This window comes from Peromyscus leucopus, chromosome 23 (assembly GCF_004664715.2).
Source record: "Peromyscus leucopus breed LL Stock chromosome 23, UCI_PerLeu_2.1, whole genome shotgun sequence".
Classification (NCBI taxonomy): Eukaryota; Metazoa; Chordata; class Mammalia; order Rodentia; family Cricetidae; genus Peromyscus; species Peromyscus leucopus.
The window spans coordinates 29554517-29582419 of record NC_051082.1 but is presented as its reverse complement, the minus strand read 5'-3'; the positions used below and the strand labels follow the sequence as shown (position 1 = coordinate 29582419).

The window sequence follows — 27903 nt, the reverse complement described above, 5'->3', positions numbered from 1 at the left end:
TGCAAAAATATGACCTCATTTATTTAAAACTTGATTTATTTGTGTGGTGCATAGAGAGATGTATAAAATGGTGACCCAAGTGCTATAGTGGGTAAGCCAGGGTAGGTTCATTTTTCCATCTCTTGCTGTTCATCCTTTAGATGGCCACACGCAGGCTCTCCATCCACACAGCCTCGGGTCCTTTGGGAGCATTAGGTGGGACAGACAAAGGACAGAAATAATTCCACTTCATTACGGACAATGAGTGTCTTGGGGTGGATGTAGTCTGGCAGATCCAAGCTGGAGGTCATTTCCCAGGCATCCACAAAGGCCACTTGGAGACCCACAAAGGCAGCTCGGAGGAATCTGTTCACCTGGAGTGTAAGCCAGTCACTGCCATACACAGATTTGTAGCCAGTATTGGCCAGTTTGATAACCACCAGAGTACTGGGTTCCCGGTCCAGCAGGGCTTTCACAGCTGCCCGAATCCCTGCCAGTCTTCGAGCAATGATGGATGGACGGAAGGTGGTAAAGTGAGCTCCCATACCCAGCACCACCACCGTGGAGGGGCCCCCAGCCAGGCCATGCAGTTCTCTGGCCACAGAGTGGAGCGAGGCCACTGGGGTGCGGAGAGAGCGCAGGGGCCATCCATGGGCCCTCCAGTGTAACACTGTCCCCCGAGTGGTGTCCACAGCCATCAGGGGACCGGCCTGATATGTGACATGTAGATCAACTGGCTTCAGGGCTGTTGGGAGGAGGAGAAAGAAAGTATTAACATAGGGGATCAGCAAGATGGCTCAGCTAGGAAGGGTGTTGCTGGCAGCCCTGACGACTTGAGTTTGATCCCCTAAGATTCACAGAGAGAGAATCAGCTCTTGCACGTTGTTCTCTGATCTCCTCACACACACTATAGTACGTGATTGTACACACACACACACACACACACACACACACACACACACTCACACACACACACTCTCTCAAACACACAACTGTAGTAAATTTTTAATAATAAATTAACATAGGATTGTGAATCATTTTCTTGTACAAATAAAGGTTCTTCTTCTTCCTCTTCTTCCTCTTTGTCTGACATAAGATCTCACTAGGTTGCCCTGACTGGCCTAAAACTCACTATATAGACGAGCAGCCAGTGCTCTTAACCACTGAGCCATCTCTACAGCCACTATATATGAGCATTTTTAATCATCCTTATACACATGATCATGTCACTTCTTCCTTCTTTTCTTTGTAGGGCTGGGGAGAAAACCTCGGGCCTCTCAGGTGCTAGACAAGTTCTCTACTACTGAGATACACTCCCCTAGCCCTTCATTGGACCATCAAGGCAAGTGCTCCATCACTTGAGTATGGTAGGGGCATGGCTCAGGGGTAGAGGCCTTGCCTAGAGGGGCTGGAGGAAGGGTGACTCAGTGGTAGAGGACTTGCCTGTCATCTCTTAGTGACACACTGGAGTGTTGCTCAGTGGTAGAAACTTGCTATGCAAGTACAGAGACCTGAGTTTGAGCCCCAGGACCTTCATTTTAAAAGAATCAAACATGGTGTCTTGCAGCTGTAATTCTAGTGATGGAGAGATACATATAGGATTTTGGGGGCTTGATGGACAGGCAGCCTAGCCATTTGGAATATTCTAGGCTAATGAGAGACCTTGTCTCAAATAATGCTCTGTTATGAAGTGTGTGTGTGTGTGTGTGTGTGTGTGTGTGTGTGTGTGTGTGTGTGTTTTCTGTAAAGTCTTCTGTAGCTCGTGCTAGATTTTAACCTTCTTTGTAGCTGAGAACGGCCTTGAATTCCTAATATTCCCGCCTCCATCTCTAGAGCACTAGGACTACACGTGTGCACTTCCACACTCAGGCTGAAGAAGTATTCATGTCTCCACTTGCAGATGGGACACTGAGATCCTAGAATGTTCAGTATTTTACCTTGATCACAATGATGCCAGGAGATGTGGCTCAGCACATAGAATGCTTGCCTAGTGTGGCTAGGGCTAGTGAGAGGACTCCTTAGGTAAAATTCCTGCTGTGCAAGTCTCACCACCTGAGCTCCATTCCTGGAAGGAAGAGCTGACTCCTTATTGAGAGCTGCTGGTAGCAAAAGACCATGCATGGGAGTATACAGCAGGTGATATCTAGTATTCAGAAGGTCAACCTATTAGAACAAAGGGTTCTGTTAGAGGAAACTGCCACACAAGGTGTTATGGAATTACTGCCTTTTGTATGAATTGGTTGTTTCTTGTTGTAAACTTCTTGTGCGATAACAGCTATGATTCTCTCCATTTACCGTGCATTTCCATGTATGTGTACATGCAATGCCATGACTGTATCTCAATCTTATGGGCACACATACTTGTGGATAATCAAGAAGATGGTTTCTTATTTAGTTGTACAATTTATATGAATAGAAACATACTAAAATATGCTTCATAACAAGGTCTATTGTTCCATGTGGACTGTAGACACCTAGAGGTCTTGTTCTTTACCCTTAGCCACTGATAAGGCAAAATTGGCCAAACAAAGTGTCCTCGTATAACTTTTACAGAGTGGAATTGAGGTGCCTGGCATTGTTAGATGAAAACTCTTCAGAAGAATCACAGTGAACCAGAAGTGATAGTGCAGTGTCTGGCCTTGGTATGTCTTAGTCCTTCAAGAGATCAATAGCACCTTTGTTGCCCTAAGCTTCTGCCACTGGCACTTTCCCCCACTCTGATTAAAAAAAACAGTTAACACTTTGTATTTATTTCTACACCAGTTTTTAAGGCAAGATTTTATGCTCAGTAGAATAATTATATATAGGTCCTGAGATCAGTGACTAACAGAAAAAGGCTGTTAACTGACTAACCATGTCTGGATATTACTAATCACATAAAATAGTACATGTATTCTTTGTGTTTTCCTTAAATCACTCATTGGTTTAGTTTCTTCCCTTGTAACTGTTGTAGCTATCCCTTTAAGAGACAGCCAGAACTTTTTAGAGCCTACAGGTGTTGGCAGCCACCAATTAAGCTCATCAAGTCTTTGCCAAGTGTGACTCTCATCAGAACACTTGTCCTTGAGAGTTTACTTTGTAGTTTTTATGAACAAGTTGTGAATGAATGGATATATATATGTGTGTGTGTGTGTGTGTGTGTGTGTGTGTGTGTGTGTGTGTATGTGTGTGTGTATATATATATATGTGTGTGTGTGTGTGTGTGTGTGCTTGTGGGACAAAAAGGGGAAGGTGGTAAGAACTAGGTACAATAATGAGAGAACAGCAGGAGGGACCAAGAGGAGCTAAGTATGAGAACAGAAAAGAAGCTGTGTAGATAGAATTGATTTAGAAGAATAAAGCGAATGGACTAAAGAACTTAGTGTGCTTAGATTCATTGAACATCCCTCAGATCAATATCCTAAATGTTTGCAGTTTCTGTTCTGGACCCTGGTAGAATTCATAACTTCTCAAAGTCTCTATAAGCATTCCAAGAAACATGCACAGCTTTGAACACACACACACACAACACACACACAACACACACACACACTCATAGCTGGGCTTTAATTCTAGCACTCAGGAAGCTCAGGCAAGTGGATTTTGTGAGCTTGAAGCCAGCCTGATACCCATAGACCAACCAGGACTACATAGTAAGACCCTGTCTCATAGAACAAAGAAGACATCACACTCCTTCACTTACCTGCCTTTCAGGAAGGCCCAGCATCCTGCCATACCTTTCTACCAATCATGGGAGTCTCCTTCAATGCAAGTGCTTGTCTGGCTTTTCCATCATGAGTCCTCACAGGCCCCCCTCTCCCGTCACGGTCACTCACAGGGCACTGTGTCTCGCAGATACTCCCACCACTGCCGAAGTGTGGAATCCCCCATCATGTAGACGATGCGGCCAGCCAGGCAGTTGAGGATGCTGTCCACAGTGGGGAAAGAGCGGCTAGAACAGAACGTGGAATGCCATCTGTCTTGGTGGTAGAAGCCAGAGGGTTTTGGAGACAGGTGGCCAGGGCGGCATGGGGGCCTTGAAAGCAAGGCTATGGGACACAGAAAGGCAGAGAAGATTAAACAAACAAAAAAAATGAAAGTTTTATAAAATATCAGGCATTCTTTATAATTTATTTGTATTTTTTTACATTTACTTGTGTGCAGGTGTGTGAATGCCACAGTACACATGTGGCAGACAGAGGGCAGCTTTTGGGAGTCAGTCCTTTCCTTTCACTGTGTATGTCCCAGGGTTTGAACTCGGGTCCTCAGCCTTGGCAGCAAGCCCCTTTGTCCACTGAACCATTTCTGTGATCCAGGCAGGCATTCTTCTACATACTTTGTACGTAGCCCATCAATGCACTCTTACAGAGCCTGGGACGTTCTACTATGGTGTGTGTGTGTGTGTGTGTGTGTGTGTGTGTGTGTGTGTGTGTGTGTGCTCGAGTGCACACATGAGTGTTTGAAAAAGTCTCATGTAGCTCATAATTGCCTTTAACTTCCTATGTAGCCTTGACTCCCTAATCCTCCTGCCTTGACCTCTAGTGTGCTGGGACTCCAGGTGTGCATCTCCACACTCATGATGTAGCCCTGTTCACATCTCTACTTATGGATGGGGACACTGAGATCTTAGAATGCTAAGTGATTTACTGTGATCAAGAACAAGGAAGATGGGCCAGGCATGGTAACTCATGTCTTGGGAAAGCAGAGGCAGATGTCTATGAAGTCAAGGCCAGCCTGGTCTACATAGCAAGCTGCAGACCAGCCAAGGCTATGTAGTGAGACACTGTCTCAAAACAAACTAATAAACAAAAAGAACATAAATGGCTGTAGGTGCAGCTGAGTCTGTAGGATGCTTACCTACAGGAAGTAGTAGTAAAGAGTTAGTAGAAGTACCTTTCTACTAAGCATGGGAATATATCCTTCCCTGCAAGTGTTGCCTGGTTTTTCCATGAGTCCTCACTGGCCACCCTCTCCCCTCACAGTCACTAACAGGGCACTGTGTCTCAAAGGTAGTCTGGGTTCAAGTCTCATCAGTGAATAAACCAATTCTGTCAGCTTCTGGCCCTGTAACCTCGGAAGTGGAGTCAAAAGGATAAGAAATTTGAAATTGTGCACACAAGATGGCTCAGTGGGAAAAGGTGTTTGCTGTGCCAGCCTAGACACTTGAGTTCTCTTCCCCAGAGCTCACATAATGGTAGAAGGTAAGAACTGACTCCACAGAGTTTTTCTCTGACCTCACACACACTCATCATGGCGCACATGTGTGACCACACCCACATCACATATACACATAATATATAATAATCATAAACAGATAAGAAATGTTTAAAGGCCATCAAGATGTCTCCATCACTAAGTTTGACGGCCTGAGTTTGATCTTGAGAATCACATGGTTGGGGGAGAAAATCCATTTCTGCAAATTGCCTCTGATCTCCACACCTTTGCATGGCTACACACACACACACACACACACACACACACACACACACACACACACACACAGTGTAAAATATTTTTTCAATTAAAAAATGTTCCAGTTCATCCTTGGCTACACAGCAGGTTCAAGGCCTATCTGTGTTAACTAAGACTCTGTTTCAAAAGAAAAGCACCAGGTACAGTGGCACACACCTTTAATACAAGCACTTAAAAGGCAGAAGAGGGTGGATGTCTGTGAGGTCAAGGCCAACCTGCTACACACACCATGTACCAGCTGAGCTAGGGCTGCATTGTGGAACCCTATCTAAAACAACAAAAAGTTCAGTTGAACAACTACAAAAGCCCACCCAAAACTGACGATTGGAAGAAGTGTGAAGAGGAGGTGATAATGACCCCCTGCAGACCAAGGCTGTGTCCTGATTCATTTCTGCACTCAGTGCTTAGGCCCCCGTCTCCACGACACACCAGAAAGAGTTGAAGGGGAGCCAAAAGGACGCAGAGTCAAGGTGCAGGGTGAGTTGCCGAAAAGATCCACACGGCTGACTGTTCAACCTGCTCCTCAGATGATAAAGCCGGGATCCCGAAAGCCCTTCCAAAGCAGGGAGAAAGTACCCAAAGGGAGAGGAGGAAAGCTGGTGCTCGCACGGAAGGGAAGAAGCAGCTGGGCTGGGCAGGTGCTCGTCCAGCATCCATGAAGCACTGGGTTGGATTCTAAGTTTGAATTCAATCATAGGTGGTGCTGTGGAATAATCCTTCTGTGAAGGTGTGAAGACATGTTGATGTGAAGATGTGTTGCTCTCATTGATAATAGAAAGCTGATTGGTGGGTGTCTGGGCAGGACTTTCGGGGCAGAGAGAATAGTGGGGAGAAGGAGGGCAGAGTTGGAGGAGACGTCATGAGATGCAGGGCAAACAGCATGGGAACTAGTACATGAGGTAAATGAGCCTTGGGACAGCACACAGATGAACAGAAATGGACTAATTTAAGTTTAAAGGACTAGTTAATGACAAACTGAGCTATTGGTCAAGCATTTATAATTAATTATAATCTCTCTGAGATAATTGGGGAGAAGCTGGCGGCTCAGAGCTGATCAGCGGTCTAGCTGATCAGTACAGTAGGTCTGCCTATAAGGTGAGGCCAGACTTGAACTTCTGATCCTCCTATTTCCAGAGTGCCAAAATAGTAGGTATGCACCACACTGCCCAGTAGAAGATGGATTTACCCTTAGTGTTCTTTTGTTTTCTTTTAACTTACATGCATGTGTGTATTTTGTCTGTGTGCCAGTGCCTGCTGGAGCCAGAAGAGGGTATTGGATTCCCAAAGGCTGAAGTCACAGGCAGTTGTGGGTCACCCAACATGAAGCTGGGAACTATACTCAGGTCTTTTGGAAGAGTAACAAGAGTTGTTAACCTCAGAGTCATCCCTCCAGCCCCTTGCTATCTTAGTCATCTGTCCTGACATCCTTAAACTTAAAAGTTTATCTTCAGGGAGGTGATGGGCATGTGTCTACTACAGATTGTGGAGATGGTTTCAAGAGTTTACACTTGTAAATTCAAGACACTGTACAAATTATATATGTGTAGCTGTCTGTATGTTTATTATAACCTCCTCAACAAAATACTTTTTCTTTCTTATCAGTGCTAGGGAAGACATCCTGTGCCTTGCCCAAGCTAGGCAAGTGCACTCCCATTAAGTCTTATCTGCAGCCTATTGAGTGGGTTTATAAGAAGTTCAATAACAGACAGGGATAGCATTTGAAGCCAGGAAGTATGCTGTTACAGCCCTAGGACTAACCACTGTACCACACTTCCCTGGCAGGAAAGAGGTAAAAGTCATAGAATAAAACACATCTGAGGGCTGGGGAGATGGCTCAGTGGGAGATGTACAAGAATGTGCAAGGGTGAGGGCCTAAGCTCGACCCCTAGAACATGTGTAAACACTGGGTGTGCAATGCCTGGAACCCAAGCACCTCGGGAGATGGAGATGGAGATCCCAGGGCCTCACTGACCAGCCAGCCTACTTCAACAGCAGTCTCCAGGCTCAGTGAGAGACTCTGTCTCAAAACATAAAGAGGCCCTTTATTCATGTTACCCCATGTTTATAGTCCTAGAACGTTAACCTGCTGTCTGGGTCCTTCCTGCGTATACCCGGAACCCTTCCTCCAGCCTGGGGCTGATGGCTGGCAACCAGCACCTCCTCTGGCAGAAGTGGTGCCCACACATGGAAACAGCTCAAGACCTCCCTCAGTGACCGTCCATTGGGGATCAGAGGATGTTTGCGATGGGTTGGAACTCCAGCCCAGACCTTCCAAGTGGCTGGACACAGGCATCCCAAGGCCACATGGCTGGCCACTTGGATCCTTGTGCCTGAGGCTCTAGGCCCACTCTTGCCTCCTCTAGTGGCACTGATGTACTCCAGCCAAGAGCATAAAGCAACTGTGGCCAATGTTCTTTAGTGACTGAAGAAAGTTTCTACAAAAACTGCATCCAGAGAGAGAGAGAGAGAAAGGGATATATATATATATATATATATATATATATATATATATATATATATATATATATATGAATATGAGAGAGAGAGAGAGAGAGAGAGAGAGAGAGAGAGAGAGAGAGAGAGAGAGAGAATCTCATGTGGACTCTCAAGTACCACCCTGAAGCCAGCTGCTGGGGTGGACCCCATAGATCTTCCTTCTTCAACTTCAGCTTCATCTTTGGTTGGCAGATGAAGATGGATCCAGGAGTCCCTTACTTCTTGGACGGAGGCACCAATGCCTTCCATTTCTTCCTTTCTGAGGAAGTAACAAGGGGGAGGCTGGGTCCCTCTGAATCCTGAGTGCTTGCGGTCAGGGAACCTCTAGGCCAATAATATGTGCAGTGGCCCTCTCCTGATTGCTGGCTGCGGCCTGAAAGATCGGAAATAGCTCCCTCCTGCTTGAGCTCTGTCCACCACCCACCCAGTCATCCTTGGGCTGGAAGGACCCCAATTTTCCTCTCTAATAATTATCTGTTAACAAATCACTGCCAACTGAAACCACTTTCCCTGCCCCCCCCAAAAAAACCCATAGTATAACTTAAATGAAATAAAATATGATAGAGAACAATTGGGGAGAACATTCTGATCTCTACCTGGGCTCATATACTTTTTCACATGAGAGTGAACCCACACCAATACAACACACACACACACACACACACACACACACACACACACACCAAATCAAAAAGCCCCCAATCCATCTCAGCTGATGACCATTCCTACCACCACCTGTATATTCCAGCCTCACTCACCCACATCATTCATGTTCCCAGTGGCTGCTGGTTTCACCAGGATTGGAGATATTCCTGAAGCGAGTGGCTGGTCAGTCACATTCCTGAAGAAACACTGAGTGTGAACTTTGAGGGAGGTTGACCAGGTGAAAATTTGATTTTCAAGAGCATACCATGGTTGACTGGTTGTCTCTCCTCTGCCTAATTGGAGGTCACTACAATCTAGTGAGCACTGACAGGGCAATTGTAATAGTTAGGAGAAATACACAACAAAGAGAACAGTCTTATCAGTTCAGTAATAGTCAAGGTAACCAAAGGGCCATGTAGTTCTCCTTTGTAATAAACGGAGTACCACAGGAAGTGAGAAGTTCTAATTTCCCTGGCACTGGAGTCTCGAAAGAACATTAACTTTTGTTATTGTTGTTACACAAACAGTAGGGAATATAACAATACCCCCAGCCCACTCGGACCCTGACTGCCTTTTTGACACACAGAGTAATGCTCATGTATCCCAGGCTGGACTTGTGTTCACTATGCAGCCAAGGATGTCCTTCAACTCTTGAGTTTTCTGCCTCCATTACGAGGTCACCCAAAACCACATGAGGAACACAAGAACTCTGAGCTGCGGGAATTTCTAAATAATGATGTCAGTGGGATGTTTCAGCATGTAAAGGTTCTCACTGCCAAACCTGACAAACTGAGTTTGACACCTGGTCCCACATGGTGGAAGGAGTGAACTGACTTCCTCAAGTTGTCTTCTGACCTGCACATAGCTATGGTTAGGACTGGGACACATGCACTATTCTAGATTCTTACCCGGCCAGCAGGTCTTCATCATGCGGTGTGGTCACATTCAGGTAACTTCCACTCGAGTGGCCGACTAAAGCATCGCAGGGCAAAGTAGAGGGTTGAGCACAGAACCAGTCCTCCCCAGAAACCACATCCCTGTACTGGCAGGTGGGTCCTTTGGCTCCAGTTGACTGGGGGTCCACGTTGCAGATAACAGTCTCTTGAGTGCCGTTCCTTCCTCGGAAATATCCTCTAAAGTCAACAGTGGCTCGTTTTCCTCTCCAGATTCTCTGCAGGACCCCAACTGCCTCGCTGGAGTGGATCAGCCTCACTTGCACCTGAGCCCATCCAGCCCAGAGCAGAGGGAAGGACAAGAGGTAAGTGCCATTCTCCAGATCCTTCACCTCCCCTGGGACTCCTGCTTTCAATTCCCGGCCCAGGAGCTTTGCCCGAAACAGATCTCCACCATGAGTCTTGGGCCTGCCTTGGTGATCCCTAGCCACAAGGATGGCCTCTAGGTTACTTCCCAGAGTATAACTGGCTTGGGCAGGACCCTTCAATCTGTAAGTGGAGGTTTTGGGGCTGGTAGAAGCCGAAAAGTCATCCCTGTTTCCACCAGTTGGAGGCCAATATAGAAGGTCAGGTTGGTGAGTTCTTGAGAGAGAGAGTCCCAGTCGTTGGGCTCAGAGACATATTCAGAGGCAGGACGGGGTGGTGGGAACCAATGCTTCCTGGGCTCAGGCCATGACATCATGAGATAGAACACCTGTGGGTAAAGAAAGAGTAATATGACAGTGTGTTTTGTGTGCCATATTTTCTTCCTGGAAGGAGGTATTGCATTTGGCCAAGTAGCACCTAGGAGTCCTACCTGCTTGTGTCATTCTGTCTGTCATTCATAAGCCTGGCACTTGAGTCACCATGACCTTTATTTGAAACAAACAACTCAGGATGGGATGCCTCTTTTACCAGACTATCTGGGGAGTCCCACTGGAGTGGCCATATGTTACCAGGGAAATTGAGGTCCTTGCTGTGCTCCTCCTCCTCCTCCTCCTCTTTTTCCTCCTTCTCCTTCCTCCTCTTCTTCCTCCTCTTCTCCTCCTTTTTCTTCTTCTCCTCCTTCTCTTTTCTTCTTCTACTTCTACTTTCTCCTTCCTGCTTTTTCTTCATCAGATTTATATGTATGAGTGTTTTGTTTGCATAAATATATATGTAGCACATATATACTTGGTGCCCAAGCAGACCAGAAGAGGGCATTGAATCACCTGGAACTAGACCTACAAATGGCTGAAAGCTGTCATATGGGTGCCGGCAGCCCAACCCATATACTCTATAAGAGCAGACAGTGTGCTTAACCACTGAGCCATTTCCCTAGCTACAAATACCCCTTAGGTATTTTCTTTTTAAACAGTGTGTGTATGTGCAGACAAACTATTGTACTGGAACACTATAGCCTACATGTGAAGGTCAGAGGACAATTTGTAAGGTCATTTCTCTCCTTCCACCATTTCTGGGGTATCAAATTCAGGTCATCAGGTTTGGTAACTAGCCCCCTTACACCTGCTGAGCCATCTTGCTGATCCCAGTGTTGACATTATCTGACATGCTGAAGAACAGTAGCATTGATGCTTACAGACTCTGTAGACCCAAGAACTTAAAAATCTAAACTGGTAGTGGAGCGACAGAACCAAGAGAATCTCATTGTGTACATTGGTAGATCACAAGGCTTGAAGGTAGGTAGGACTAAGAAAATGGGGTTAAGGAGGGTCAGAAATGCATTGTGTGAGAGTTTACCCAAATAGTAGGTTCATGGACATGGAAAGTACATACTACAAGTATATAAATGCTACTCAAATTGACATGTACATTACATACACTGAGGATCAAAATCCTAATCCCTTGTATGTGTGTTTATAAATTACAAGCTGATTATGACATTTATAAGCATGATATAAGACCAGGTATAGCGTATTTGTCATCCCAGCACTTGGGAGGCCTGGGCAGGAGATCAGTAGTTTCAGGTCATTCTTGGCTAAACACAGCCTTTGTGGAGGAGTGGAGGAAGGCCTGGGTGAATGTGTGTCTTAAGTGGATGTGTGCAGTTGACATGGGGACAGTCATGTCAAGGACTCCAATGTCTCAGTCCCATGGGAAATTGGTAAAGCCTTCCCCATGCTAGGCTCAGGGAAATGGCAAAATCTTTCCTCCTGGTCTGAGTCTGAATGTTGATAGTGTGTGTCCATCTTAGCTTCCTCCCCTAAGATGTTTACTATCTGAAGACTGCTCCCTTATAGAGACAGCTCCTATCAAGACTTCCTTGTTGAACTGTGTACGATAAACCTACCTCCTTGTTCAGCTGTGTGCCACAACCGCACCTCTGTATTGGCTGTATAGAAAAAGTTTGGTGAGCTCTCTGGGTGCTGTGATTTCTCCACCAGAGAGCCCAATCCACTAGATCCCAGATTTCCTGTGTGTCCATGTGTTTATCTTTTTATTCATCCCCCTCCCCACCCAGATAGGTCAGTTGCTGAGGCCATTCACGGATATGAAGAGCCTGGGGTGAATGGAGACTCTGTCACAAACAAAAACAAAAACCATAAATAGGGCCAGCAAGGTGGCTCAGAGGGTCCAAGTGCCTGCTGTATAAACCTGATACTCTGAGTTCCACAACCCATGGTGTTAAGATCTCTCCCTCTCTCTCTCTCTCTCTCTCTCTCTCTCTCTCTCTCTCTCTCTCTCTCTCTCTCACACACACACACACACACACACACACACACACACACAGAGACCATACTATACAATTATACACTATCCCAAATACATACACAAAACTATGGTAAATAAAAGTTGCTTTGCTCAAATAAACCTGGTATTATACTTTTTCAATTTGACTTGATCTGGCTGTGTCGGTGGAGAAACCCATTATTTGGGGGCAGAAAATATATTAATACCCTTGCTAAAGACCAATGTCCAGTTTCCAACACCCACATCAGGAGGCTCACAACTGCCTGTAACTCCATTTCCAGGGGAACTGATGCCCTCTTCTGACTGCCACTAGCACAGGCACTTGTGTGGTGCATGTAATAAACAAACAAACAAAAAAATCTTTAAAATGGGCAGAAGTGCTGTGGGATGTTCTGTATGTCAAATGTGTTGCTCTGATTGGTTAATAAATAAAACACTAATTGGCCAGTAGCCAGGCAGGAAGTATAGGTGGGACAAGTAGGGAAGAGAATTCTGGGAAGTGGAAGGCTGAGTCAGGGAGATGATGCCAGCCTCTGCCATGACAAGCAAGATGTAAGGTATCGGAAGGCCGCGAGCCATGTGGCAACTTATAGACTAATAGACATGGGTTAAGATAGAAGAACTAGATAGCGAGAAGCCTGCCACAGCCATACAGTTTGTAAGCAATATTAGTCTCTGTGTTTACTTGGTTGGGTCTGAGTGGCCATGGGACTGGCGGGTGAGAGAGATTTGTCCTGACTGGGCCAGGCAGGAAAACTCTAGCTACACAGAAGATATTTTAACAGTAATTTTATTATCTATCTATCTATCTATCTATCTATCTACCTATCATCTATCTATCTATCTATTTTGAAACAAGTTTTCTATAGTTAGCTGAGGTGGTGCAAAGCCTTTAATCCCAGCACTCAGGAGGCAGAGGCAGGAGGATCTCTGTGAGTTCCAGGACAGCCAGGGCTACACAGAGAAACCCTGTCTAGAAAAAAACAAAAAGGAAGAAAAAGAAAGATAAGAGAAAGAAAGGCAGAAAGGAAGAAAGTTATTTCACACTAGCAGCACTTAACCCCCCCCAACTGAGACTGTATCTCAGTTAATAGAGTGACTGTTTAACATGCATGAAATCCTGAGTTCTAGTTCCTGTACTTCAGGAGCAGGTGTGATGGTCCCTGCCTGTAATCGCATCACTAGGGAAGTGGACTCAGAAGGATCAGAAGTTCGAGGTCAGGTCTGTGACTGTAGTTCAGAGGTAGAGCTCTTGCCTAGTATGTGTGAGGCCCTGGACCCCATCCTTAATGTTGCCAAAAGGTTGATAAGGAGGAGGAAGTTGTTCAAGCTCATCCTCTGCTATATAACAAGTTTGAGACAAGCCTGGCAACCACAAGGCTCTTTTCTCAAAAAAAGAAAAAAATAATCCCCAAACTGAAAGCAACATAAATTTCTTTTCTTTTAATTTTCTCTCTTTACTTTTTAGTTTTCTTTTCATTTTTTTCTTCCTTTTTTTTCTATTTTTCTTGTGTCCCTCCCCCCTTTGTCTTGTGAGACAGTCTCTATATATTGCCCTAGCTGTCCTGGAACTCACTATGTTGTTCAAGCTGGCCACAAACATTCACAGAGGTCCACCTGCCTCTGCCTCCTGAATGCTAGGATTAAAGGTGTGTTCCTCCATATCAGATTTCTATCAACAATACAGTAGTTAAATAAGTCATGTATATTCATAAATTGGAATGATGTCATGAGACAGCATTAATACATGACAAAAGGATGTAAAATGTGCGAACCACATAAAACATGATGCACTTAAAAACATGGTTTCTCACCCAGACACCTTAGAGAATAAGGATAACCCTGAAGGTCACTGACCTCCATTTGTTAACAGTAGCATGCCAGCTAAGCCTTTTCATTTTCACAATCCTCTTCAAGCTGGTGTAGTACCTACTTTTCAGGAGTGGCTCTGTGTAACATTTATTGGCCTCCTGAAATTCATTTACCCTCCTTTGAAGGTACCTTAAAATTTATGAACCTGAATGTAGCCATTCTAAGACCATTAGTTATGTTCCTTATGAACTGCCTGTTTTTTCTTTATGGTTCTTAGTTGTTCTTTTTGCAGAGCTACCAGCTTAAGTCATGCTGGGATCAAGAAAAATGGGCCTTGGCAGTTCACGTTCCTGGAGTTGTATCCATGCCAGTGAATGCCCACATGCTCCAGAAGAGAATTTGACATTGCTGCTGCTATTGTTGCTGTTATAGCAGTAGCGGCCACAGCTGCTACTGTTTCTGGGATTGCCATTTCATAATTGGTTACTACAGCTAGCACAGTGGGGACCCACAGCAAAAGTAGCTACCATAGTTAATTAATCTTTCATTCTATTGGGCATGATAAATTTAATTCAATAGTTATATACAGTTCGATTGGCTTTGAAAATTATAAATTTATAAACTCAAGATCCATTTGCTTTTGGGATACCATCTTACAAGGACTCCAATTTGCAATACGGCTCCTTAAGGAAGGGAATGGCTCAGTTGCCTTTAGCCTACTGGCTATGGGTGGGTTAGGTCTTCTGTTGGTCTTTTCTGTGTCGAACACACAGATTGCAAGCCCAGCGCCACTGTGAGATCTTTGGCAGCAGTTAACCTGCAGCTCATACACGATTGAACCTGTATGATAATGAGTATTCAGAGACAGGTAATGTCTGGGGGGTGCTCACCAACCTAAGACAGAGTGCCTGAGTGGCCTGGGCATGTGTCTCCATGACGGGTAAGGTGATCTGCTGACATCCCACGCAACCCAAGTCAGAAGCTCATTTTCTAGTAAAAGGGGGACCTGTAGTTCCTGGACCCTGTTTTGGGTAACTGTTGCCTTGCTTGCTGACCTTGACCTTGATATCCTCCCTATGCTAATTCCCTGGTTCCGGGGATCCACCCTCCTGAATGCTTAAGGGAAGTTCCTTGTCTGTGTATCCTGCATAATGGGTGTTAACAGCTTAGATGCAAGATTGTAAAACATCAGGAGCGATCTTCTGCCCTCTGGGGTTCTCCCACTGTGCTGTAAACCTGTATTTAAGACCTCCTCCTTCCATAAATGGCATTTGGCATTTAAAAACAAAACAAAAACAAAAAAAAAGCCAGCTGCAGGAAGGAGGGGCTTGGACCTGCCTCAACTGAGTGTACCAGGCTGGCTGACACCCATGGGAGACTTTGTCTTGGAGGAGGTGGGAATGAGGGGAGGATTGTGGGGGAGGACTGGGGGATGGGAGGAGGGAGGACAGGGGAATCTGTGGTTGGTATGTAAAATCAATAGAAAATATCTTAATAAAAAATTTTTGTTTAAAAAAATGACAATTTTTAACCTTTTAAAAGATGTTTTATTTTATGTGTATTTTGCCTGCAGGTATATATGTGAAGAGTGTACATTTCTGGTGCCTATGGAAGTCAGAAGAGGGCACAGATACCACTGGAATTGGAGTTATAGGTCTTAATCTCTGAGCCACCTCTACAGTCCTAGTAGTGACTTTTTCTTTTGTTTTGTTTTTGAGACAGGGTCTTTCTGTGTAGCCTGGCTATTCTGGAACTCACTCCGTAGACCAGACTTGCTTCTGCCTCCCCAGTGCTGGGATTAAAACTGTGCACCACTACTGCCCAGCTTTATTTAGGGCTGGTAAGATGGCTCATATGTTTTTTGTTTTGTTTTGTTATTTTTGAGACAGGGTTTCTCTGTGACATTTTTAATAGTAAAACATTGAAAATAAATTAGAAGTCCAAAAGGAAAAAAAAAAAAAACATGGTTTCTGAGGGCTCTTCTATGAAGTTCAATATCAACTACACCATCATAGACCTGCAAGCTGGCTACCTTAGACAATATAGATCTTATAATGGTAGTAAAGTTTTTAATTTTTTTCATTTCCTACCCCTCTCTCTCTTTTTAATTAAAAGTTATGTGTTAATTTGTGTGCATGTATGTGGCGGCACACATTTCATGGCACAGATGTGCGCTCTGAGGACAATTTTGGAGAGTCATTTTTTTCCTTTCACCCTGTGGGTCTCAAGAGACTGAACTCAGGTTGTCAAGTTGGGCAGCAAACACCTTTACCTATGAGCCACCTCACCAGCACTAAGATTTCTGTTTTTTCTTTTTTCTTTTTGAGAAAAGTCTCACTGTGTAACATTGCCTGGCATAGAACTCATTTTTCTAACCAGGCTGGTCTCAAACTCACAGAGATTCACCTGCCCCTGTCTCCCAAGTGCTGAGATTAAAGACATACGTCACTACACTCAACCCTTTAATAATTTTGTTAAGATTTATTTTTATTTATGTGTATGTGTGTGTGTGCCACATGTGTGAAGATGTCTATAGAGGTCAGAATTGGGTGTCAGATCTCTTGGAACTGGAGTTACAGGCATTGTGAGCCAGTAGACATGACTGCTAGTAACTGAACTCAGGTCCTCTGGAAGAGCAGCAAACATTTTTAACCACTGAGCTCTCTCTAGCCTTCCATTGCCCTCTTTTGTATCCCCCTCACCCCCACTTCCAGTTGATCCCCTGTGTCATCTCAAATAATCCTCCTACTTTCCTCTGTGTGTGAATGTGTGTGCCTGTGTGTGTCCTAATTAGTTGAATTAAGGTGACTTACAAGTGTATAGGCAACTTCCCAGTGGCTACTCCACTGAAGGATATCTTTTCCTCTCCCCACAGCATTCATTAACAGCTTGTAGACTTAGGGAGAAGAAAGTCCTTTTGAGCTGCACTCTAGTAATTACATTCATGTTTGCTTTTCTTCCCCCTTTGGGCGTTTTTGAGACAGATCTTAGGAACTGGCCTGGAGTTCATTCCATAGGTCAGCCTCCAATTTATAATCCTCCTTTCTCTGTCTCCCAGATGCTGGGACTCCACGTGGTGGGTTATAGTCATGTACATATATGTCTTTGGTCTCCTTGGGCATCTGATGTATGTGACATCTTAACTCCTTTCAGTATGTGAAAAGGTTGAAGGGAAGGCATAGAGTTTTCTCTTTCACACAACACAAAGTGGCTATGGAGATGAAATTGACATCTTCTTTGGAGTGAAGGAATTCAAAAGGAAATCTATATTTCCAGGCAAAAAAAGCCTTGCTGCTTAAATATCAACAACACCCTGTGAGTTAAAATTCCAGTTTTGACAGACAGACAAATGGGAAGAGCTTGTCCTGGACAATCTTGGTTTTTTTCTAGTACACAACTTCAAAGAAGAAACACAGACTCATCCTAAACTGTTCTTTCTCCATTTTGCTCCAGGAAGTTATTAAATTTACTTATTTACTCTGTCAATTTCATACACGTAAACAATGCATATTGATCATATTCACCCCCATTATCATCTATCACCCCTCCACTCTCACTGGCCCCTTTACCCACCCCAGTGCTTTGTGTGTGTGTGAGAGAGAGAGAGACGGAGAGAGAGAGGGAGAGAGAGAGAGAGAGAAAGAGAGAGAGAGGAGACAAAATGTATGGTGTTTGTGTATGAGTGTGTGTGAAAGAGATAGTATGAGTGTGAGTGTGTGTGAGAGGCATGGTATGAGTGTGAGTGTCTGTGAGAGTGAGTATGAGTGTATGTGTGTGTGTGTGTGAGAGAGAAACACAGAGAGAGTTTGTGTGAGTGCATGTGAGTGTGTGTGTGAGATAGGACACAGAATGTATGGTGAGTGTGTGTGTGTAAGAGAGAGACAGAGTGTGTGTGTGAGAGAGAATATGACTGTGAGTGTATGAGAGAGTGTGTGAGTGTGTGTGAGAAAGAGTGTGTGTGTGTGAAAGTGAGTGACTAGAGGAGTGTGTGTATCTGAGGATGTGTGTGAGAATGTGAGTGTGAGTGTGTGTGTTTGTGTGTGTGTGTGTGTGAGACAGAGAGACAGAGACAGAGACAGAGTTCATGTGTATACAAGAGTTTTCTATTCCCTGACTTTTTTCTATTTCCCTTGAGGCTAAAAGCAGAACCAGACACCAAAAGACTTCTTTCTCTTAAACTGGGACAGAGAGATCACCATCATCTATAGTTGAGAGAACTGAGAACTTGAATTGCTGATGTGGAACACAGCCATCACTGTCATCATTAGAGCAGCTCTGAGGACAGGCAAGAACGTCTCAACAAGGCCCAGTCTATAGACTTGTGTGTGGAAGGAGGGCTTGGAGGGTATGAGACCCTCACCTGGAACTCAGCTGCCCCCACCCGAACCTTTCCCAGGAATCTGCAATTCTGCTCCATCCTCTTGTGGTGTCGGGAGGTGCTGGAGCATAGAGAAGGCAAAAGCAAGTAGCAGGGAGAACTCCGTTTATGCCGCTATAGGGAAGCTGTCTGGCGAGCCCATTTGTTGATGTGGTTGTTGGGAGGGTAACCTCTTACTTGGGTTCCTTGAGTAAGCCCAATAAACCCACTTACTCAGCATGCCAGACTTGATAAAATTGGTCTTTTGTCTGCTGGTGGTGCCTTACGTAGGGCAATCAAACATCTGCTCATTTCTTCCCAGCAGAAGTACACACACTTGCTTATTTAGATTTCCTGATGGACTCCAACATGCAACCTGCTCACACTCCCTAGAATGATGTTCTCCCCTGCAGTTGATGCTCCCAGATACCCCTCAGGGGTAGAAAGAGGGAGCATGAGAGCTTCCCTCAGTCCACTCTCCAACATTAAAGCATTTAACCAATCCAAATATAGGGAGAAGCAGTAATGAAGCCAACAGGAGGCAAGAAAAGTACTTACCAAAACCAGAAAGACTAACCCCGCAGTCAGAATCTTGTAGCCCTTCAGTTGCCGCGCGAGCAGATCCATGCAGCCCAGACTCCGGTCACGTTATATATACAAATCCAGGTCTCTCACATAGTATCAGAAGTTTAATGGGTCCTACCATCATAAAGGAGCTGATTCACTGTGTCAACTTCCAGTTTCCTGAGAAACTGTCATTTGACATATGTACCTGCTGGCAAATAGAGGAATCAGAAAGTAGCAGCAGCATCGGTGGAGGGTGGCGAGGTCGAGCTGGCTGGACGACATAGGTGCTGAGGCAGAATTCAGGTGGAAAAACAGGAGCGTTATTCACATATGTACTTCTGTGTGGGAAGGCTCCAGGCACACAGTGAGCCAGCAGGAAGGTGCGCCCAATAGAGTGTTCCCCATCCCCACCCACCAGACACCCTCAGGGAGCAAAGGGAAGATCTAATTTTTTTTATCTTTGTGAATATAATTTATATTTCCATTTTTGAGTTTATAGATAATCTCTTTTTAATTAAAAAGTGGTTTTTTTTTTTTTTTTTTTTTTTTTGGCCATTCAGTTCTTTATTAGACCATCAGGTGTTTTAGACACAGTATCACAGCTTCACAGGGTTAAACAAATGCAATATAAACAAAAGTAACACACCTTAAAAAATATTCTACAACAGAGAAAGAACAAAAGAAAAAGAAAAAAATCCTGCATTGTTACAGGGTTTTACATAACGTTGAATGCTTTCTATATTCTTGGAGGAGGTCTGGGTGGCTGTCACGAATTCTACCATGAAGTCTGGTTACTGCGTTGTAACTTGGATTTTTTTTTTTTAAATGCCGAATGCCGTTTATTGAAGGAGGGAAGAGGTCTTAAATACAGGCTTACAGCACAATGGGAGAACCCTGGAGGGCAGAAGTCCGCTACCAATGTTTTACAATTTTTCATCTAAGCTGTTAACGTCCATTATGCAGGATACACAGACAAGGAGTTTTCCTTAAGCATTCAGGAGGGTGGAACCCGGCAGGGAATTAGCATAGGGAGGACATCAAGGTCAAGGTCAGCAAGTAAGGCAACAGTTATCCAAAGGGGGGGATCTAATTTTTACATTTCCCCCTGGGGGCTCTGGTATAATATCTGGTTTAGCCATAAGAAGTGGGGAAGGGATGGGGAGTCTGTTTCCATGTGCGTACCCAGTCGGTAGGCTAGGAAAGGTCTAGTTGTTAGGAGCAGCAACCACATTTGGAGTTGATTATACTAGCATGCGAATCGCATCGCAGTTAGTGGGGAGGAGGCAAGGTAGGCTGGAGAGCCAGACCCAGAAGACATTCTTTCTACTCGAACAAACGGGTGACGAGGTGGAGGAAGAAAAGGCAATGGGATGGGGAAACCCTGTCAGAGTGGAGCTCCCAGAAAGACAGCAGAGAAAGAGTTGGGGAAGGGGGAGAGAGAGAGGAGAGGGGAGAGAGGAGAGAGAGAGAGAGAGAGAGAGAGAGAGAGAGAGAGAGAGAGAGAGAGAGAGCGAGAGCCAGCCAGCCAAGGCTGCTGTGGTTAGGGGTTGGAGTGTCACATTTGGATGAGGGTTGATGCATTTTGAAAGAACAGGAAATTATCTGTATGTGTCCAGATAATAGGATGAGGAGGTATTGGAAAGAGCAGGAATCCTCTTACAGGTTTCCTGTGTTTGACGGTGTGCATGTCTCTGTGGAACTGTATGCCACTTGCATGAAGGTGCCTGTGGAGGCCAGAAGAGGGCGTCAGGTCTCCTGGGGCTGAGTAACAGGCAGATGGGAGCCCTCTGACATGGGTCCTCCACTACGGCAGAGCTACTCTTTTTTTTTTGGGTGGGAGGTCCAAACTGTGGTTTAATCTAACAGTTACTTTCACAAAATTCTAAAATAATAAATAAAATTTTAAAATCCCAATTAGGATTTTTGCTAAGGTAGAACACCCAGAACGCTACACTTTTTGCTTCTACACTTGCTTTTTTTTGTTTGTTTAAAATTTTTTTTTCATTTTATGTACCAACCGCCATTCCCCCCTCCCTCTCTCCCCTTCTCCTGCTTCCCCCCACCCCAGACCCCATCCACTCCTCATAGGGTGTAAGGCCTCCCTTCGGGAGTCAACACAGACTGGCATTAGACTGGCACACCACGTTGGGGCAGGACCAAGCCACACCCCCTCCCCCATCAAGGCTGAGCAAGACATCCCAGCACAGGGAATGGGCTCCAAAAAGCCAGTTCATGCACCCAGGATAAGTCCTGGTCCCATTGCCAGGGGCCCTACAAACAGATCAAAAAACCATGCAGGTTCCTTGGCTGTCAGTCTAGAGTCTGTGAGCTCCCACGAGCTCGGGCAGCTGTCAGCAGAAGCATTCTTACCTGCTGAGCCATCTCTCCAGCCCCAAAGGCAATTTTAATGAGGTCTTTTTGAAGGACTTGAGGACCGGTCACCAATTTAGGGAGCCTCCTCTTAATATCTGAGGAAGAATAGGGTATAAAATAAATATGTACATATAATTTTCCAGCCTCAGTAGTTGGACCTAAGTTCATGTACTTATGAAGTGCTCCATAAGGCAGTTTATAAAGGGATCAGCCCTCTAAGGGATTGCCTGGATTTTATTTATTTGTTAATTTTACTTATTTTAAAGGGACAGGCCATCACTCAACACGTTATATCTGACACAGAGAACCAATTCCAGCACTCATGGCTCAGATCAATTTTATCAGTCACCCTTTCTTCACCATGGCTTGATCCTGATCCACAGTTAGCAGGCAGAGAGAGAGAGAGAGAGAGAGAGAGAGAGAGAGAGAGAGAGAGAGAGAGAGAGATAGAGATAGAGATAGAGATAGAGATAGAGATAGAGATGGTCTTTTGAAACCTCAAAGCCCACCCCTGTGACACATTTCTTCCAACAAGGTCACACCTACTCCAACAAGGCCACACTTCCTAATTGTTCTAATTCAGTAGTTCTCAACCTTCTTAATGCTGTGACCTTTTACTATAGTTCCTCATGTTGTGGTGACCCCAACCATAAAATTATGGTTGCCCCTGAACAAAACATATTAAATATCAAAGAAGAGCACACATCTTTAATCCTAGCACTTGAGAGGCAGAGGCAGGCAGATCTCTGAGTTTGAGGCCAGCCTGGTCCACAAAGTGAGTTCCAGGACAGCCAGGACTGTTATACAAAGAAACCCTGTCTTGAAAAAAACAAACAAACCAAACCAAACAAAAAAAAAGACATGAAGTTTGGGAAGAGATGGAAATGGACCTGGAGGAGTTAGGGAGAACAGGAGAGGGGTGAATACATCAAAATATATTACAGGTGTGTATGAAATTATCAATAATTAACAAAAATATTCCCTACATATGCCTATACGGAAATAAGTAAATGTTTCAAAAAGGAAAAGAAATAGCGCCTTAAAAAGCAAAACAAGCCGGGTGGCAGTGGCGCACGCCTTTAATCCCAGCACTTGGGAGACAGAGCCAGGCGGATCTCTGTGAGTTTGAGGCCTACAGAGCAAGATCCAGAACCAGGACAGGCACCAACACTACACAGAGAAACGCTGTCTCGAAAAAAACCCACACACAAAAAAGGCAAAACAAAACAACAACAAAGAAAGTAGCAACTAAATTTGAGTGTCCCTACCACGTAGCCATATTCAAGTGGCAGCAATTTTCTCCATATGCCTCAAACTTGTGTAAAAAATTAATTCCTTGATTGCCCTCCCATCCGTCAGATGACTATGATGTTTGTGATTTTCCTATAAGTTTTATATTATCCTTAAAGTACAATCATAACACACACACACACACACACACACACACACACACACACACACACACACAGATACATTACACACTCTGTCTTTCCCTGGTTTCAACAATATAAACAGGTGATACCATACTGGGTATCTTTCCTTCTGTAACTTGCTTTAAATATAACAATATTAATTATTATTATTGGTGTGTATGTGTATATCTGCCACAGCATGTATGTTGGGGGGCAGGCAGAGGACAACTTTGGGAAGTCAGTTTATCTTTTCATTTGTTTGGGGCCCTGTTTCTCTTATTTCTCTACTGTCTAGCTGGCCTGTGAACTTCTCAACGATTGCCCTCTGTGCCTCCCCATTTCTCTGGAACAGTACTGGATGACAGATGTGGGCCACAGCACCAGCTCTTTTTATATGAGTTGTCAGGCTTACCTACCAAGTTCTTTCAGCAGCCACAAGCCTTGCCTTTACCCTACTTGTTTTAAGATTTATTTTTGTTGATAAATGTAGTTCTGGTGTAAGTCATTTGATATGAGAATTGTTTTCCAGTATGTGGACATTTACTTCTTTTTTTTTGTTGTTGTTTTTTACATTTATTATTAAGAGATTTTCTATTCATTTTACATACCAACCACAGATCCCCCCTCCTTCCTCCTCCCACCCCCCAGCCTTGCCCCCCCAACCCACTTTCCATTCCTGCCTTCTCCAAGTCAAGGTCTACCATGGGGAGTCAGCAGAGCCTGGTACACTCAGCTGAGGCAGGTCCAAGCCCCTCCCCGCCTGCACCAAGGCTGCACAAGGTGTTACACCTTAGGCACTGGGCTCCCAAAAGTACATGCACCAGGGACAGATCCTGATCCCCCTGCCTGGGGGCCCCACAAATAGTTCAAGCTAAACAACTGTCTCACATATCTAGAGGGCCTAGTCCAGTCCCATGGGGGCTCCACAGCTATTGGTCCACAGTTCATGAGTTTCCATTAGTGTGGATGGTTGTCTCTGTATGTTTTCTCATCATGATCTCGATGTCCCTTGTTTATAGAATCCCTCTTCTCTCTCATTGATTGGATTCCTGGAGCTCAACCTGGCGCCCGGCCATGGATCTCTGCATCTGCTTCCATCAATAACTGGTTGAAGGCTCTATGATGACAGTTAGGGTATTCACTAATCTGATTACTGGAGTAGGCCAGTTCAGGCACCCTCTCGACCATTGCTAGTAGTCCAAGGTGGGGTCATCCTTGTGAAGTCCTGAGAACTTCCCTAGCACCCTGTTTGTTCCTATTCCCATGATGTCTTCATTTATCATGGTATCTCTTTCCTTGCTCTCCCACTCTGTTCCTGTTCCAGCTTGAATCTCCCGCTCCCCTATGTTCTCATCCCCCATCCCTCACCCTCCATTAACCCCCTCACCCCAGTTTGCTCATGTAGGTCTCATCTATTTCTCCTTCACTGGCCTATCTATGTGTCCCTTCTTAGGGTCCTCCTTGTTAGTGAGCTTCACTGGGGCTGTGGGCTTTAGTTGGTTATCCTTTGTTTTACATCTAGTATCCACTTATGAGTGAGTACATACCATGTTTGTCCTTTTGAGTCTGGGTTACCTCACTCAGGATGATATTTTCTAGTTCCATCCATTTGCCTGCAAATTTCATATCATTGTTTTTTTATGGCTGCATAGTACTCCATTGTGTAAATGTACCACATTTTCTTTATTCATTTTTTGGTTGAGGTGCATCTAGGTTGTTTCCAGGTTCTGGCTATTATGAATAATGCTGCTATAAACATAGTTGAGTGTGTGTCTTTGTGGTAAGATTGAACATTCCTTGGGTATATGCTCAAGAGTGGTATAGCTGGATCTTGAAGTAAATTGATTCCCAATTTTCTGAGAAACCACCATATTGATTTCCAAAATGGCTGTAAAAGTTTGCACTCCCACCAACAGTGAAGGAGTGTTCCCCTTGCTCTGCATCCTCTCCAACATAAGCTGTCATCAGTGTTTTTGATCATAGCCATTCTGACAGGTATAAGATGGTATCTCAGAGTCCTTTTGATTTTCATTTCGCTGATGACTAAAGATGTTGAGCAATTCCTTAAATGTCTTTCAACCATTTGAGATTCTTCTCTTGATAATTCTCTTTTTAGCTCTGTAGATGTAGAATGTTCTATAAATATCTATTAAGTCCATTTGAGTCATAATATCTGTAAGTTCCCTTATTTTTCTGTTAAGTTTCTGTCTGGCAGACCTGTCCACTGGTGAGAATGGGGTGTTTAGGTCTCCCACTACTAGTGTATGGGGTTTGATGTGTGATTTAAGCTTTAGTAATGTTTCTTTTACAAATGTGGGTACCCTTGTATTTGGGGCATAAATGTTCAGAATTGAGACTTCATCTTGTCGGATTTTCCCTGTGATAAATATGTAATGTCCTTCCCGATCTCTTTTGATCGATTTTGGTTTGAAGTCTATTTTGTTAGATATTAGGATAGCTACACCAACTTGCTTCGTAAGTCCATTTGATTGGAAAATCTTTTCCCAGCCTTTTGCTCTGAGGTAGTATGGTGGTATTTTAATTGTACTGAAATGTGATTTTCATTGTATGTTAATAAATAAAGTTGCCCGGGGGTCAGAGCTATTAGAGCCATAGCAAGAGCGTGGAGGTGGTGGCACATGCCTTTAATCCCAGCACTTGGTAGAAGAGCTAGGTAGATCTCTGTGTGTTCAGGGATACAGCCAGCATTGGAGACATATGCCTTTAAGACCTGGAGGGCGGTACTTACAGGCAGTGATGAGGCAGTCATGTGTTTGGGTTTACAACCAATGAGAAGGCAGAACAGAAAGACTATTTAAAGACAGACACACAGGAAGTCGCTCTCTTTCGGGAAGCTAGGAGCACTGCAGGAGGTAAGATTTTAGCTCTGAGCTCTGACCTCTCAGCTTTCTCTTTTACATTGGTTCTGTGTTTCTTATTTTAGTAAGATGGTTGGTTACATCTACAAGGTAGTGTCTGTCTTTGAGGTTGATGTGTGTTTCCTGTATGCAGCAGAAGGATGGATCCTGTTTTCATATCTATTCTGTTAGCCTATGTCTTTCTGTAGGCAATTTGAGACCATTGATATTAGTGGATATTAATGACTAGTGATTGTTAATTCCTGGTTTTTTTTTTTTTTGGTTTTTTTTTTTTTTTGGTGGTAGTGTTCTTCCCTTCTTTGATATTTGTTGCTATGGAATATTCTATTGCCTGTGTTTCATGGGTGTATCTAACTTCTTTAGGTTGGATTTTTCCTTCTAGTGCTTTCTATAGGGCTGGATTTGTGGAAAGATATTGTTTAAATATGGTTTTATCATGGAATATTTTGTTTACTCCATCTATGGTGATTGAGAGTTTTGCTGGGTATAATAGTTTGGGTTGGCATTCATGGTCTCTTAGTATCTGCATAACATCTGTCCAGGATCTTCTTGCTTTTACAGTTTCCATTGAGAAGTCAAGTGTTATTCTGATGGGTCTGTCTTTATATGTTACTTGGCATTTTTCCTTTGCAGCTTTTAATATTTTTTCTTTATTCTATATATTTAGTGGTTTGATTATTATGTGGCAAGGGGACTTTTTTTTTTATCCAGTCTATTTGGTCTTCTGTAAGCTTCTTGTATCTTCATAGGCATTTTCTTCTTTAGGTTGGTAAAGTTTTCTTCTATGATTTTGTTGAATATATTTTTTGTGCCTTTGAGTTGGTATTCTTCTCCTTCTTCTATCCCTATTATTCTTAGGTTTGGTCTTTTCATGGTATCCCAAATTTCCTGGACCCACAAGCCCCACCTCACCCAAACCCCACCCACCCTCCAAGACTGCAACTGCTCCCTGAGACAGAGCCCGCTAGTGTTGGTTGGACTAAGAGGTGAATCTTTGTCCTCATAGCTGAACACTTCAGCCTCTAGGCTTTGGACCGCCCCCACACCACCACCTATTGCAGTCCTAGTTTCAGGCCGATAAGCAGGTCTCCTGCAGACAGGTTGGACTACCACCTCCTCCACCAGACTCTGTAAGCCACAAGCCCCACCCCTCCCAAATCCACCTACCCTCCGATAATGCAGCTATTCCCTGAGACAGAACCCACAATCACTGATTAAACTAAAATCTGCCCCCTGAGACAAAGAGTCCATCAGCACCAATTAGACCAAGAGTATCAATCAGACACAGACACCATTTGCACCTAGTGGAGAAAGAGATGGGTAGACACCAGTGCAAAAATACAGTCAACAACATAAAGACCAATATGGCACCATTCAGAACCTAGTGGTTCTACATCAGCAAGACCTGAACATCCCAACGTAGAATAAACAGAAGAAATCAACCCTAAAAATGACTTTAAGAAGATGATAGAGGTCTTTAAAAATGAAATGAAAAATTCCCTTAAAGAAATGAAAAATTCCCTTAAAGAAATCAAGAAAAAAACCAACAAAAAATTGGAAAAAATCAGTAAATCCCTTGAAGAAAGCCAAGATAAAACAATTAAACAGGTGAAGGAAATAGTTCAAGATCTGAAAACTGAAATTGAGACAAGAGAGGACATAAACTGAGGGTATGCTGAAAATATAAAATCTGAGTAAGTGAACAGGAACTACAGATGCAAGCATAACCAACAGAATGCAAGAGATGGAAAAGAGAATCTCTGGCACTGAAGATATGACAGGGGAAATAGAATCATCAGTCAAAGAATATTTAGTTCTCTTTCTCTTATTTTTCAAATAATTTCATTTTAATAATTAATTATAGTTAATTATAACATAAAAAATATAATATAATACATAATAATATATTATCATATGTGTGATGAGATATGTTAATAATTAGTAATAATTGTTTTAATAATTTATTTTAAATAATTTATTTCTCTTTTGTCCACATGCACTTGAATTGTTTCTGAATTTTCACTGTAGAAATACTGAATATTACATTGTAAAAAAAGATTTTTAAAGATTTATTTACTTATTTTATATGTGCGAATGTTTTACCTGAATGGATGTATGTGCACCATATGCATGCTTGGTGTCTGCAGGCATCAGAAGAGGGAGGGCATTGAATGGATCTTCTGGAGTTGGAGTTACAGATGGTTATAAACAACCACGTAGGTGTTAGGAATTGAACACAGGTCCTCTGCAAAAGCAACAAGCAGTCTTAACAGCTGAGCCATCTCTTCAGCCCCAAGACTTCATCTTCT

The 27903-nt window shown here is 43.8% G+C and overlaps 1 protein-coding gene across 1 annotated transcript; it reads right to left on the bottom strand.

Moving 5' to 3' along the window:
• LOC114685028 (NXPE family member 3-like) lies at window positions 1-27835 on the bottom strand. Its single transcript, XM_028859632.2, is given in 8 exon segments — window positions 1-724; window positions 3795-4007; window positions 8685-8767; window positions 9480-10089; window positions 10092-10218; window positions 18922-19138; window positions 21301-21398; window positions 27698-27835. Coding segments are annotated over 6 exon segments (1635 nt in total). The 5' UTR covers window positions 18991-19138; window positions 21301-21398; window positions 27698-27835; the 3' UTR covers window positions 1-191.
• Window positions 27836-27903: the final 68 nt, after the last annotated feature.